The following is a 13,699-nucleotide window of genomic DNA, read 5'->3' on the forward strand; positions in this document are numbered from 1 at the left end:
TAGAACACCAGGACAGTTGAGATGTTCAGATTGCTAAAGATTCAGAAAAGTGACTCACCTAAACGCTTGCTCGCTTGTTAACAGAGGACACGCCCCCCACTGATGTCATGACCACTTCTGTTTTCTTTGTTTCATCAGATGGAAACGTAAATCCGATGCAGACCCAAAACCAACAGAATGTGACTTCCAATGGAACTTCGCAGACTTCTGGACTTTTCTCTGGACACTTCGGTGCGTTTTGTAGGGTTTAGTGTTTTTTTTGTTATTTTAATTTTTTAAATTTTTTTCAATTTTTATTTTCAGCTGACACATCAAGTCACGATCTCACTGAGTTCGCTTAAACTACTGTAATTAACTATAATCGCTAACACAAACAGGCTACCTGCTAGCGGTGGCTGCTAACACAATCAGGCTTCCTTACTTTTCAGAGGGTTTCATAGTTTTGAGGTTTGTTCACATTAATATTTTGTATGAAGTTGTTGTTGGTTTTTTTTTAATAAGAATATTCATGCACTTAACTGGCATCTGCTGCTGTGGTCAGAGCTGGCGGGGGTCCGCTCCTTTATGTCAGAACAGGATGTGGCGACCCGAATCATTGGCGGTCAAGAGGCCTGGGCGCACTCGTGGCCCTGGCAGGTCTCGCTACGCTTCGCCACCATGCCAGCTTGTGGCGGTGCCATCGTTTCATCGCTGTGGGTTGTTTCTGCTGCTCACTGCTTCAAAAGGTCAGTTGGACCAGAACCACTTGAAACCTAAAGATGGACACACCGAGTGACCTGTGACCCTGTTGGCAGGTACAATAAAGCATCATTCTGGACAGTTCTGGCGGGAAAACACGACCTGGACAGCCCTCAGGAAACTGGACAGCAGGTCAGACTTAACAGGCGGGCAAACGTGTGAAAGTAGCGTCTGGTCTGAAGACGCCATAATGGTCAGTAAATGAAGGCAGAACCGTACTCACTCGAGGTTTTAGGGGAGGGGCCAGCACACAAGCAGGTGACCACGTGGAGATCACAAGGCCATGACCTGATCTCAGACTCAGTATGAGATAGTTGGGCCTCATCAGTCGTTGTTAGAAGCTAAAAACCAACAGATGGTCATTTTCAGCCACTGTGCTGCTTCACCGTCCTGATGGCGCTTCTCTCATGGCTCGACTCAAGCTGGTTGGTGTTGCTGCCATCGTGAAGCACCACGGTTACAACACTCGGACCAAAGACCACGACATGGCGTTGCTGAAGCTCCAGCGGCCGCTGCTCTTCAACCAGTTTGTGCGTCCAATCAACATCTGGATGAATCCATTGCCACTACATCGGCAGTGCACCGTCACCGGCTGGGGCGCCACCCACGAGAGTGAGCAACTGCCCTCTGCTGGACTCCTGCAGGTTGGACTCGTTCTGACGTCATGTGCTCCCTCCAGATGGCCCTCGAGTCACTCGGCTGCAGGAGGTGAACGTGACCTTGCTGTCCCCTGATGACTGCAGGCGGTTCTATGCCGGGAGGATCAAGTCCTCCATGTTCTGTGCAGGGAAGAACGGGGGAGGAGCCGATGCCTGCCAGGTGAGTCTGGTTCTGATCTGCTTTGCGGAACCAGTTCTTCACGTTTTAACTGCCAAACCACTGACATCAGGGGTGAGGTGAGCAAATCAGAGGATGATGTTGATACTGAACAAACCTCCTGGACCATCGTGTTCGTTGTTATCCATTAAAGACATTTAGCCTGGAGTCCAGTGGCGTAATAATGCAGCTTAATTGTGGTTGGTTCTGCCCAGAACCAGCTGTGGGTTCTCATCTGTGAAGGGGTGTGCCTCTTGTCCCCCAACAATCCCCATCCCGTTCCTTTTCTAAGGGTGACTCTGGAGGTCCTCTGTCCTGCTTCCATGGTGACGGCAATTACGAGCTGGCGGGCCTGGTGAGTTGGGGCATCGGTTGTGGACGAGCCAGAAAACCTGGTGTTTACACCAACATCCAGAACCACACGCGCTGGATCGCCGACATCATGAGTGAGAACGGGACGGTTCAACGCCTCTTATTCACATGGTCTCATTTTGACATTCAAGTCTTTGTCATCTCCCATTTTCAGGTAACCCTAATATCACGGACGTAGACAACATGGCGGCTGCAGGTAAGCTGGTCAGCAGCATTCACGTAGCCTACTGATGCCTTCAGGGCCAGTGGCGAGTCTTTCGCTGTCAGCAAGACAGTTTGTGAACAAGATGAGAAATGTTTGGTTTCTGGAACAAACTGGCACTACGGGATGGGACTGACGGCACCAGCTGTTAGCATTCTACCGATGCTAGCTGTTAGCATGCATCTCCTCTGTTTAAGTGCTGCTTTCAATTTTAGTGAACCTCTGAACTTCTTCTCTTGTGTCCCTTAACTCTTCTTTTTCTTTTTTTCTGCCTCCATGTTTGTGGGCCTTGGGCAGAGCAGCAGTGTGGGAAGCAGAGGCGCTCCAGCTGCCAGCAGGCTCCAGGCCTTGCCGGCCTCTCTGTGGTCCAGAACGGTGAGGTGTCACTGAGCAACATATCAGAGTCCTGCCCCTTCTTCTGGCCCTGGCAGGTCAGCCTGCAGACCAGTGGGCACCACTACTGCAGTGGTGTGCTGATCCATCGCCACTGGGTGCTTGCAGCACGCCACTGTGGTGTCAGGTACCACTTTTTAAGAGACACTTACCAACTGTTATCCCAGATTATACACGTGTGTGTGTGTGTGTGTGGATGAGATTTTTTTAAACCTTTTTTTTGGTAGAAAAATGAGGTTTTTTTTTTCAGGCGGCACGGTGGTGCAGTGGTTAGCACTGTCGTCTTTCTGTGTGAGTCTCCCTGTTCTCCCTGTTCCTGCTGGGTTCTCTCTGGTACTCCAGCTTCCTCCACAGTCCAAAGACATCAAGAGGGACCAGGTTAATCCAGACTCTAAATTGACCGTAGGCGTGGCTGGGAGAGCCAATGGTTGTCTGTCTCTATGTGTTGGCCCTGCCATGGACTGGTGACCTGTCCAGGGGGAAGGCTGCTGGGATAGGCTCCACCCTCAACAGGAGGAGAGGGGGAAGATGGAGGGATGGAGGGAGATATTTTTAGTTAAAAAACAAAGCTAGCAACCTGAGTAGCGACACTTGTATGGAAGATGTTAAATTAATGCTACAATGTGAGCCAGTTGTTGGCTAAACGCTGGAAAGCAAACCATCACCTGTTTGTCTGCTGTCTTGGGGCTCATACATTCAAACTCCATCAGCTAATTTACCTAGCTCACCGTGTTAGCATCTCTGGCTAACCTGCCAAACACGAGCGGGAGCCTAGCAGAGGCCAATCGTGAGGGTGCCAGTCGTCACATCCACTGGTTGTGTTGTCTCAGTTAACGTTTCAGATGACGTCGACGCTGACGTTTATAAAGAATTTACAGTAAAGAAGTTGATGACTTGTCCTTCACGTCAAACAGTGACTTACTTTTTGTGGTTGATCAAGTTTCCCTGAATGGGGCCTGCATCTGTGCGTTTCTTTTTACAGAGCTAAAGAGGATGTGGTAGTTCTGGGGGTTCATGACATTCGATTCTCGCCATCTCAGACCGTCCTGGTGGATGAAGTCGTCAATCTGCCGCAGGACAACAGCTTTCCTCCAACATCGGACCTGTCGCTGCTTCGCCTCAGTGTTCCCGCCAGATTCAGTAGGAACTACCACCAACTTTCCAACAGTCGCGTTGTTTCCACTGAGTGACTCTTGCTGCTCTCGTTCCAGGTGCCACCGTGTCTCCGGTTTGTCTCCCGGATGAGGACGAGGAGCTTGACAACACCTGGTCATGTGTCACGGCAGGCTGGGGGGTGGTGGCCGCATCAGGTGACGTTTCTACACGTGAACAGGACGAGTTTCCTCGTGGTGGCAGTTGGATGATGAATCCATGTTTGTCTTGTGCAGATGTGAATCCCAACCGGCTGCATCACGCTCAGCTTGAGCTGGTCAACCACAGCAGCTGCCAGCAGAAATGGGGGCAGGACCTCATCAGTGACTCGCACATGTGTGCGCACTCAGCAGGCGCCGCCTCCTGCATGGTGAGTCCCATTTGTGTTTAGCACGATTTACATCATCCAACTTTAATTTTACACCAAATGGCCTGTAAAGACCTGCTGCGTCAACGTCACTTCCTGTTTGTCTGCAGGGTGACTCAGGAGCGCCTCTGTTCTGTCAGAAGCATGGCACCTACTTCCTGTTCGGCATGCTGTCATGGGGCAGCGGCCACTGCAACGCGGTAAAACCTTCCATCTTCACCAGAGTGTCGGATTACCATCCGTGGATCACTGAGGTGACAGACGATGTCTGATGCTTCACCTGGACGCCGTCTGCTGAATCTGACAGGACATGATGTCACCGAGGAAATCTTTCAAGTTCTATCTAAAACAGGATGGAGACAAAGATGTCTGTTAATGCAGGACCGTGAAGACACGCCCCTTCATGAACAGATCTGAATCTCGGAATGTTTGAACCTCTTCCTGTAACCCCGACCAGTGTAACTCCGCCTTCATCAGCACTGTTTGTGTCTTTGATAAAAACCAGCAGAAACACTTGTTTTTTTTTGTTTTTTTTTTTACAGTTCAACACTAAACAACTTTATTGGAGTCAAACTTGTCAGGTTGACAGAGCTTTGAGGAGCAGCTGCCAGTCGGCACCTTGTCCATCCCCCTACGAGTTCAAAGGTCATCAGCCATGTTTTCATGGCTGGCAGCTGTGATGTCAGACACGCTGGGCTTGGCAGGTTCATAAACGGGGTTAGAGATGCTGGCAGCGCCAGTGGCCTCCTGCTCGTCTTCATCCTGTCAGCGAGAAATGACGCCGCGAGACACGAACGTGTGAACATGACTGATCCACAATATTCATTACAAAATATTTCAGTATTTTTGACCTTGAAGTAGCGGAAGTGGAATGGTTTGGATTTGTGGCGGTAAAAGTTGTAACCCACAAAAATGGCCGCTGCCGCCACCACGGTGACGAGCACCAGGCCAACCCCCATCCCGGCCTTGTGGGCCGTGTGTAGCTGCAGAACCAATGAGAGAGCAGATCAGAGCTGACATCACTTCCGGAACTGTTGAACATGGGCTGCACTTCACTCACCTCCCGGTGAGGGGCCGGGGCTCGCAGGGGTCCCTGGAGAACATGTATGATGCCGTTTGAGGCCAGAATGTCAGCGTCCGAGATGAAGCAGTTGTTGATGTAACGAGACGCCTGAAGGTGAGATGCAGTTAAATGTCAGAACGCCACAGCAAAATGTTTCTACACAATGGCGTTTCCTGTTTAGTTTGTCAAAGACATGGGGGCGAGAAGTCTGATGTCATGCAGTGAAAAGCTGAATGGTTCAGTATTGTGGGTGGAGTCATCTAACCAGAGCTGAAGGGTTCAGCAGGTCAGCGGCGCCAAAAACTCTCAGGTGGCCGACGCGAGTGTGTATTCGAGTGCCGTTGGTCAGCTGACTGAGCGCCAGCGCCTGGCCCTCTGACAGATGGAACTCCAGGTCCCTAAGAGACAGCGTCTGCAGGGACGGAGGTCAGTCAGCACTGGTATGGACACATTCCAATTTGGAAAACAGGATCATGTGACTCACCTCGTTTTCTGCCAGGCCGCTGTTGTCAGGCACGAACAGTGTGGACTGGATCGTTAGGTTACTGAGACGCGTCAGGAACATCCTCCCAGCATCTGACGCCTGAGAGACGTTGAGGATTTGCTGGAGGACATAAAATGAAAGGAGGGAGATGAAGCATGACGGCGTGAAGACTCGATGGTGGTGATGAGTCGACTCACTGTGAGGAAGCTGGAGAAGGACGGCGTGGATCTGAGGACTTGCAACAGGTTGCCTGTGCAGCTGAAACCGTCACCAACAAAACCGGGCCGACACTCGCACTTGACCTCTGAGACAAAGACGCGTTAGCGACGGTTTATGTCCTCCACGGAACAACGTGCTGAATGGACCCAAATGTGAACCTGCCCACTTCCCCTCACCCTTCATCCGGTAGCAGAAGGAATCCCAGGTCTCACTCAGGTTCTTACGGATGCCATAGTCAACAATGCCCACATGTCCGAAGCCACAGTTTGGGTTGGAGTAGGTCGTAGGGTACGCCACCCGTGCCTCATCCAACCAGCCGGCAGCGCACATGTTCATCCCGCCCTGTAGGGGCGCCGGCAGCAGACACAGTACACTGAGTCATTAAAGAGATCCAGACTGGAGAACTGAGTGGGACGCATGTGACAGATACAACACATCAACACAAGTTCTGAAGAGACAGAGACACACGGGTTCCCTCAGCAGCTTCCAGTCCAACACTAGAACCCATCAAACCAGAACATCCTGCCCTTCAGTCTCGTCCTGGAGATCTCCCACTTAGTTTTAGTGTGAATCTGCACACAAACAGAAGGGAGCTCCATGAAGAGAGGAAAGTGCGATGTGTTCACTGACCTGCTGGGCGTAGGACAGCTGCGTGTAGGTAGCCAGGCTTCCTCCCTCGCCAGTGCACAGCTGCTGGGCGGCGCTGTAGCTCAACATGTACTGGCCTTTATCAGAGCGCAGGTGGAACACACCCAGCGTCGCATCTAAGTACCACAGATATGGATTCATAAATGTGTGTATCTACACACACACACACACATTTCATCTCTTCAAAAAATCCTCTGGCCCCCCTCTGGGGCGGTGGTGTGAGGTCTGAGGATCCTGCAGTACCTCAGATGTTCCAGGACTGAAACCTCATGTGTTGGACCTGGACCTAGTCTTTGTGTTTCTCTTGAAGAGCCAAGGTTCCTTCCTTGCCAGGTTAAACTAGCAGCTGTTCCATTGGGCTCCACTTGGAGACTATTTTCCAGACTGAAATTGCTGATTTCAAATTCTTCTTTTGAAATCCTATCAGACTCGGACGCTGCTTTGATCTCACTCTCAAACCAGACTAACGTCTGAGGCTGAACAGGACAAAGATCCTTCGAATGCTGAGTAACCAGGTTCAAGTCACGTGTACCTGAAGTGACACGCCTGGGAATGTGGCTGTTGTCACTAAAGAGGAATAAATGTGGCAGAGCCCATTCATCCATCTACCCATCCATCCACCCATCCATCCATCCATCCACCCATCCATCTACCCATCCATCCATCCATCCATCTACCCATCCATCCACCCATCCATCTACCCATCCATCCATCCATCCATCTACCCATCCATCCATCCATCCACCCATCCACCCATCCATCTACCCATCCATCTACCCATCCATCTACCCATCCATCTACCCATCCATCCACCCATCCATCCATCCATCCACCCATCCATCTACCCATCCATCCATCCATCCATCTACCCATCCATCCACCCATCCATCTACCCATCCATCCATCCATCCATCTACCCATCCATCCATCCATCTACCCATTCATCCATCTACCCATCCATCTATCTACCCATCCCTCCATCCATCTACCCATCCCTCCATCTATCCATCCCTACCCATTCATCCATCCATCCATCCATCTACCCACCCATCTATCTACCCATCCCTCCATCTACCCATCCACCCACCCATCTATCCATCCATCCATCTATCCATCCATCCATCCACCCACCTATCCATCCATCCATCTACCCATCCATCCCTCCATTCATCCATCCCTCCATCTACCCATCCATCTACCCATCCATCCATCTACCCATCCACCCACCCATCTATCCATCGATCCATCTACCCATCCATCCATCCACCCACCTATCCATCCATCCATCCACCCACCTATCCATCCATCCATCCATCTACCCATCCATCCCTCCATTCATCCATCCCTCCATCCATCTACCGATCCACCAACCCATCTATCCATTCACCCATCTACCCATCCATCCATCCATCCCTTCCCATCCATTCATCCATCCATCCATCCATCCATCCATCCATCCATCCACCCATCCTTCTATTATTATAACTACTAGCTGCCTCTGTGCAGTTCACTTTGAAATCCCAATGTTGTCGTTTCTGCAGCACCAATTGGCAACGTGCATTTGTTACCTTCAAAGTGCAGGTCAGTGCAACTGGCATGTTGATGGCATTGCCCGTTGTCTTGGAGACAACGACTGATGGGCAGCTGTTTGACCTCGCAGGCGAAGCCATCTCCCACGTAGCCATCCTTGCAGGCGCATTTCTTCTTTCCCTGATCACAGAAACGCAACGTTCGATGAGCTCAGACTGATGCCGGCAAGCCGAGGAATCAGAGATGCACTGCCCTTACTGATGCCATCACGGTGCACGTGGCGTGTTCATGGCAACCACCGTTGTCCCCTGCAGCACACAAGTCCACAGGCTGGCAGGTGAAGCCGTCGCCGGTGTAACCTTTAGGACAGGTGCAGGTCACCAGCTCATCTTTCTGAGAGCACTTGGCGACTTTTGCACAGCCACCATTCCAGACGCGACACATGTCAGCCACTGCACGAACACACAAATACAGCTCAGCATGTAAACAAAGTAAACAAGTCTCTGCTGGCAGGTCGTTGATGTACCTGTACACGTTAAGCCATCGCCTTCATAAAATGGACGACACACGCAGGTGTTGTTCTCCACACAGATGGCCTTCGGAGAACAAGTTGGAGAACACACGAAGACTTTATCTGCAGGACATGGGAACTGTTAGCCTAGCTTAGCACAAAGACAGGCAATTAGCATAGCCTTGCTAAGCACAAGCAGGATCAGATGTTTGAATAAAGTTTTATTGAATATGATCATGTCACCTTGCTGCGTCTCACAGTGCTCTCCAGTCCAACCCGCCTCACAGAAGCACAAACCAGTCCCTCTGCGTCCCTGGTCACATGACCCGTGTTCTGTGCAGTTACAAGCTGAGAACCAGATCCAGATCTGTCAACTTCATGAGACCTGCAGACTGGGACACCATAAAGGAAGCTGCTTACCTTTACAAGTCGGCCCGTACAATCCCTTACTGCACAGCTCACAGGCCACGCCCTCGAAGCCTTTGTCACAGGTACAGGTGCCATTACCGAGGTGACCGTCATCACATTTTCCTCTTTTACTGCAGGGAGCATCAACGCCACCTGGACAAGCTGGACAAGATGGAGGCAGCTGGTCAGACATGCTCACGCCAAAAATGAAATCTGTTATTCTTATGCTTTTATTTACGATTAATGAAAAGACAGCTTGATCTTCATTGAATGTAAAGTGTACATCAAGACTGTCGAGGCATTCTCACCCTGACAGTCACGTCCGTAGTAACCATGGCAGCACTTCGGCTGCCAGAAGTTGATGGCGCAGATGCTGCGACAGCCGGCGTTCTTGGTAATGAACATGGTAGGCAGGTCACAACTCTGAACCTCCTAAAGACACCACAGCATGAGAACCCACTGGGGTTGCCCTGTCGCTATGGTAATGGTCTGTGATACTGACCTTGAGTTTGGATCCTCCTGGGCAGAAATTGGATGTCGATGTGCACTGTCCACAGTTCATCTACCACAGAAGAAGAAGACAGATGAGCGATGAGAAGCACCTCAGACCTGCCAGGATGCCCCAACTACAAACGCGAGGGTTTACCCTAAAGGTGACGTTCGTCTGCTCATCACAGCGCCCTCCGAGGCTGGGCGGAGTCAGGAGGCAGTCGATCCCATAAGCTATCCCGCCGTTGAAGATGAGGTGTCTCTGGACAATGCGACACTTCCCGTCATTGACGAAGATTTCTCCCTGTGGATGCAGAAACAGTCGTGAACCCAGCGCCACTCTTCTTCTCTGGATCTTCCCTCAGACTTACGATGGCGTCCACTCCTCCACAGCTGAAGTCCAGTGGCGAGCCCTGCAGTGTCCGAGCTGAGTCCAGGTGGATCAAACCTTCGGCGTAGACCTGTTTGGAGAAAGATCAATGGGTTAGAAGAAATCTTTAGGAGCATCACATTCATGCCATCGCCAAACCAGTCCCCATGAAGCTCATCCCACTGCTCATCTCTCCGCATTTCACACCAAACAGCGTTTTTGTCTGTGGCGCAGGAGGGTACTGAGCATGTGGTGGAGAGGAGTGCTGAGTTGGCTTCTTCCTGTTAGCCATGTGGGTATGTGAACATAATTGAATCCTGTGGCTCTTCTTGATGTCATAAGACCGGATGAATCAAACTGACCGAAAACTTTTACTGCAACAACAGCGAAGGTGGAAACGATGATGTAATTAGTGGCTGCTGGAAGATGGAGCCTGAACTCAGCCAATGAGTCACCTTGTGGTTGGGTAGGATGTGGTACTTCAGGTACTCCTGCAGCTGCCGTCGGTTGTGTTGGTGGTACAGGAAGTCCTTCTGCTTCTGTGGCAGTGACGCCATGATGCCATCCGAGGGCAGGAGGACAGTGACGGGCTGGTACATCCCATCATGCACCAGGTTCAGCACGCCGGTGTCCTGGAACGCAGCCGAGGTCAGTGTGTTAGCAGCGCAACTTGTCCAATCACAGAAGAATCACCTCTGCTCTGACCTGCAGCAGTCCGACGAAGGTGTCATAGCCATGACGCGCCCCCACCTCGGTCAGGTTGAGCTGTGGTGAGAGACACACACCATCAGCATCACCATCATCACGTAAAAATCTGGACTGGTATACGAGTCCTGTGTCCTCACGGTGGCATCTGGCCAGATGTGTTTATCCATGCTGGCAGGAAACAGAATGCGGTCGATCTCGTGAAGGATCCCGTTGATGCTGATGCCATCACTGTGGGTCACGTTCACCTGGTTGACGAAGATTTGGCCCTGAAAGTGACAAACACCCAGTTACAGTGTTTTTTGTTTTGTTTGTTCCCACTGGCTGGCATCGCCAGGCCCCCCACAATCTCCATGGCAACACCAGCCAACAACTCTAGTTACTGGTGCGTTTCCAAGATACTGCTGTCTGGTCACCTGCGAGGCGCTGGTTGTCAGGACCAGTCCCGACAGTGACGTCAGGTTTCGCCTTTGCCGGAGGTCGGCGGGCAGCAGTGTGTGACACATGACGATGTGGTTGCGCATGATGGCTGCGAACTGCTCCTTGTGCTTGTCTGTCATTAATGACTTGATCTGAAAGACAAGCAGAACCACTGCAGAGTTCCAGCTATACGCTGAAACGCTAACGAGCTTTAGCATGTTAGCTTTCAGCTTAAAGTTACAACAACTGTCAGCGTCCTTCCAGCTAACCAAGGCGGTATCCCAGCATCTGAAGCCGGTACGTCACTCACCCTGCCGAGGCCGGTTCGCTCTGCAGAGTACGCGTCAGTGTTGGGAGCGAAGACAGTAAACGGGCCGCGACCCTTCAGGGAGATTTCCACCAGCTGCAGGCAGAGGCCATGTCCCTCAGTTAGTGATTGCGACGGCAGGTGGCGGCAGAGAAGTGAGGCGGCACTCACCATCAGCCCCAGGTAGAAGTCCCTGAGACGCCGCGTCAGAATCTCCTTCCCCACAGTGCCGCGACATGTCAGCCCGTCTCCGGTGAAGTGAGCACTGCAGACACAGGAGCGCGTGCCCGGCGCCGTCATGTTGCACCGGGCGTGCCGGTGACAACCTCCATTTTTCTGCAAGAACAACGAATCTCTGTTTGAAAAACATCTTCTGCTGTTGCAAATGGACCAACCGACTCACCTTCAGACACAGGTCGGTCATCTTACAGGTGCGCCCGTCACCATGATAACCGCCACTACAGCTGCAGGACGTCTGACGGGTCAAAGAAAACGGCAGTGAGCAACCTGACTTGTTCCTGTTGCTCTTAGGTGAAACCCCGAAACACGCGCAGACTTGCCTTGTTGGGTCCGATGTGAACACAGTCAGCATTGAAGTGGCAGCCGCCGTTTCCTGCCAGGCATGGATTCACCTCTGTGGGAGGAACACATAAGACCCACGGTTCACATACGTCAGCTGCCCAAGGATGGAGGAACCAAGGGTTCTCCTGGGCTCACGTACTCACCCACACACACCAGCCCGTCCCCGGTGAAGCCGCTGACGCAGACACAGTCCCGCTGGCCGGGTTGCGTTCGCTTACAAACTGCTGACGGACTGCAGCCGCCGTTGGCCACCGTGCAGACATCTTTGGCTGCGCACGCACACACACACACACACACACACGCGCGCGCGCGCGCGCGCACCACAATCGTCACCGTGGTCACTGATCACCGTGGTCACTGATCACCGTGGTCATGATAGTTGCTTAGTTTCATCGTTACCTTGACAGTAAGTTCCATTCCCTTCAAATCCAGTGGCGCAGAGACACTGAGGTCCAGCCGGCTGGATCACACAACTATCAGATGGATCAGAAACAGGAAGTCAGACAAAGACCACGAGTTCTGATTCGTTCCCACAGAGGAAGGTATGGGACATGCATGCTCCTGCCGCTGGTGCGCCATCAGCCTGAGCGGCGTGCAAGGAGCAGCGGTTTGGACTCACTTGGCACTGGTGTGACACCGTACCGACCCGCAGAGCTCATCAGCTGTGGACTCGATTTCTGCAACAGGAAATAGCTGATTCACAACAGGAAGTCTCACATTTGCCAAACAAAGGTCATTTATTTGGAGGTTGAAAGTCATGTGATGAGGGTTTAATGATTCACAAGGATCATTCGAGCACCAGGGAAGTAGGGAGATTCTCGATGGCCAATCAGCTTTGCTCCTCGTGCTAACCAAGCTAATGGTTACCATCAGCCAACCACAAGGAGCGTTGCTCTCTGACCTCAGGAGGCTCAGAAATCACCTGGGTACTGGAGGTACAGGAGGAAAACGTGAATTCTGACGTGAAGTTGTTTTTGTGTAACTTTTCGGCATCTTTTTTCAAACAGGTGAATTTAAAGGCGCTCACTGTGGCGTTTCCCCTGGTTGCACGCTCTAGGTGTGAGCTCTATGAAACATGCTCTGACATCACTTCCTTTACAAACATCTGCGTTTCTAGTGCCATACGTTCGTCACACAGGACGCCCCTCCAACCGATGTCACAGTCACAGGTCCCGTCGCCCTGTAGCCCGTCATTACAGCGGCCATGTTTGCACCGGCAGCCTGCAGAGAAGCCACAGTGAGAGAGGAGCAGAAGGAACCACGACCAATATGACTACTGATGATCACCCTGGTCGCAGTGGACGCCGTACGTCCCGCTCTGGCAGGTTTCACAGGCCGTCCCATTGAAACCTTTGCTGCACTGGCAGAGCCCCGAGCCGTTCCTCCCGTCAGCGCAAATGCCGTTACCGAAGCAGGGCTGATGCTTTGACCCTGGACACGCCTCGCAGTGCGGCCCGAAAAACCCACTGCAACACTTGCGCACCTGAAAATGTGACATGTCCGTCTGGTGTTCTGCTTATTGGAATATTTTTGCATCAATAACATCCTCAAACCAAACAAGAAGCCATTAACTTTGGTGAAAAAACAGCAATGAGGGAGCAGGGGCCAGTTGAAGGCTCTCAACTCGGATGCTTGACTTCCTGTTACCACTCTGATCACAACTACATGCTAGCTGGCTGCCATTAGCATGGCTCCCACCTGCTGCCGCTCAGCCCAGACTGCTCCTGGTAAGGAGGGTCGTCTGAGGGGTCACTGGCCAAATGTTCGGCTGGACCAATCAGCAACTTGTGGGAGTGGCTGAATATGCTGACACAGAAGGAAAAGTGCTTGTTTACAGTGGTTAAGTCATGTTTAGAGTCTGATGAACTGATCTGAGCAGTTGCTGATCTTTGTCAAACATACAGGCGTTAAAGCCAGAACAAG

At 51.7% G+C, this 13,699-nt stretch overlaps 2 protein-coding genes across 3 annotated transcripts in view; one reads left to right on the forward strand and one right to left on the reverse strand.

The window, feature by feature from the left end:
• ovch1 (ovochymase 1) overlaps window positions 1–4,568 on the forward strand; it is a 4,991-nt gene extending 423 nt beyond the window's left edge. The window contains exons 2-13 of one of the 2 annotated variants that reach the window (XM_086201551.1): window positions 139–231; window positions 572–725; window positions 795–870; window positions 1,161–1,350; window positions 1,418–1,557; window positions 1,847–2,000; window positions 2,081–2,122; window positions 2,426–2,648; window positions 3,504–3,661; window positions 3,733–3,831; window positions 3,910–4,043; window positions 4,151–4,568. In XM_086201551.1, the coding sequence (XP_086057677.1) occupies window positions 139–231; window positions 572–725; window positions 795–870; window positions 1,161–1,350; window positions 1,418–1,557; window positions 1,847–2,000; window positions 2,081–2,122; window positions 2,426–2,648; window positions 3,504–3,661; window positions 3,733–3,831; window positions 3,910–4,043; window positions 4,151–4,312 (1,625 nt within the window). In that variant the 3' untranslated portion in view covers window positions 4,313–4,568. Of the gene's footprint in view, window positions 1–138; window positions 232–541; window positions 726–794; window positions 871–1,160; window positions 1,351–1,417; window positions 1,558–1,846; window positions 2,001–2,080; window positions 2,123–2,425; window positions 2,649–3,503; window positions 3,662–3,732; window positions 3,832–3,909; window positions 4,044–4,150 lie in introns of both variants that reach the window. The other variant, XM_086201550.1, reaches the window with a different exon arrangement.
• Window positions 4,569–4,573: 5 nt separating this feature from the next.
• stab2 (stabilin 2) overlaps window positions 4,574–13,699 on the reverse strand; it is a 28,190-nt gene continuing 19,064 nt past the window's right edge. The window contains exons 38-67 of the mRNA XM_086202512.1: window positions 13,064–13,259; window positions 12,902–12,997; window positions 12,396–12,453; window positions 12,176–12,249; window positions 11,920–12,045; window positions 11,755–11,828; window positions 11,598–11,669; window positions 11,366–11,530; window positions 11,198–11,290; window positions 10,884–11,039; window positions 10,608–10,736; window positions 10,468–10,527; window positions 10,218–10,394; window positions 9,764–9,853; window positions 9,550–9,696; window positions 9,406–9,465; window positions 9,212–9,335; window positions 8,916–9,065; window positions 8,739–8,843; window positions 8,511–8,618; window positions 8,243–8,436; window positions 8,023–8,164; window positions 6,437–6,570; window positions 5,983–6,148; window positions 5,785–5,891; window positions 5,588–5,707; window positions 5,369–5,515; window positions 5,101–5,211; window positions 4,892–5,023; window positions 4,574–4,802 (exon numbers count right to left, since the gene is read on the reverse strand). Coding sequence (XP_086058638.1) covers window positions 4,680–4,802; window positions 4,892–5,023; window positions 5,101–5,211; window positions 5,369–5,515; window positions 5,588–5,707; window positions 5,785–5,891; window positions 5,983–6,148; window positions 6,437–6,570; window positions 8,023–8,164; window positions 8,243–8,436; window positions 8,511–8,618; window positions 8,739–8,843; window positions 8,916–9,065; window positions 9,212–9,335; window positions 9,406–9,465; window positions 9,550–9,696; window positions 9,764–9,853; window positions 10,218–10,394; window positions 10,468–10,527; window positions 10,608–10,736; window positions 10,884–11,039; window positions 11,198–11,290; window positions 11,366–11,530; window positions 11,598–11,669; window positions 11,755–11,828; window positions 11,920–12,045; window positions 12,176–12,249; window positions 12,396–12,453; window positions 12,902–12,997; window positions 13,064–13,259 — 3,636 coding nt within the window. The 3' untranslated portion in view covers window positions 4,574–4,679. The remainder of the gene's footprint in view (window positions 4,803–4,891; window positions 5,024–5,100; window positions 5,212–5,368; window positions 5,516–5,587; window positions 5,708–5,784; window positions 5,892–5,982; window positions 6,149–6,436; window positions 6,571–8,022; window positions 8,165–8,242; window positions 8,437–8,510; window positions 8,619–8,738; window positions 8,844–8,915; window positions 9,066–9,211; window positions 9,336–9,405; window positions 9,466–9,549; window positions 9,697–9,763; window positions 9,854–10,217; window positions 10,395–10,467; window positions 10,528–10,607; window positions 10,737–10,883; window positions 11,040–11,197; window positions 11,291–11,365; window positions 11,531–11,597; window positions 11,670–11,754; window positions 11,829–11,919; window positions 12,046–12,175; window positions 12,250–12,395; window positions 12,454–12,901; window positions 12,998–13,063; window positions 13,260–13,699) is intronic.

This window comes from Aulostomus chinensis, chromosome 4 (assembly GCF_037954235.1).
Source record: "Aulostomus chinensis isolate RoL2024-O1b breed Wild chromosome 4, RoL_Achi_v1.0, whole genome shotgun sequence".
Taxonomy (NCBI): domain Eukaryota; kingdom Metazoa; phylum Chordata; class Actinopteri; order Syngnathiformes; family Aulostomidae; genus Aulostomus; species Aulostomus chinensis.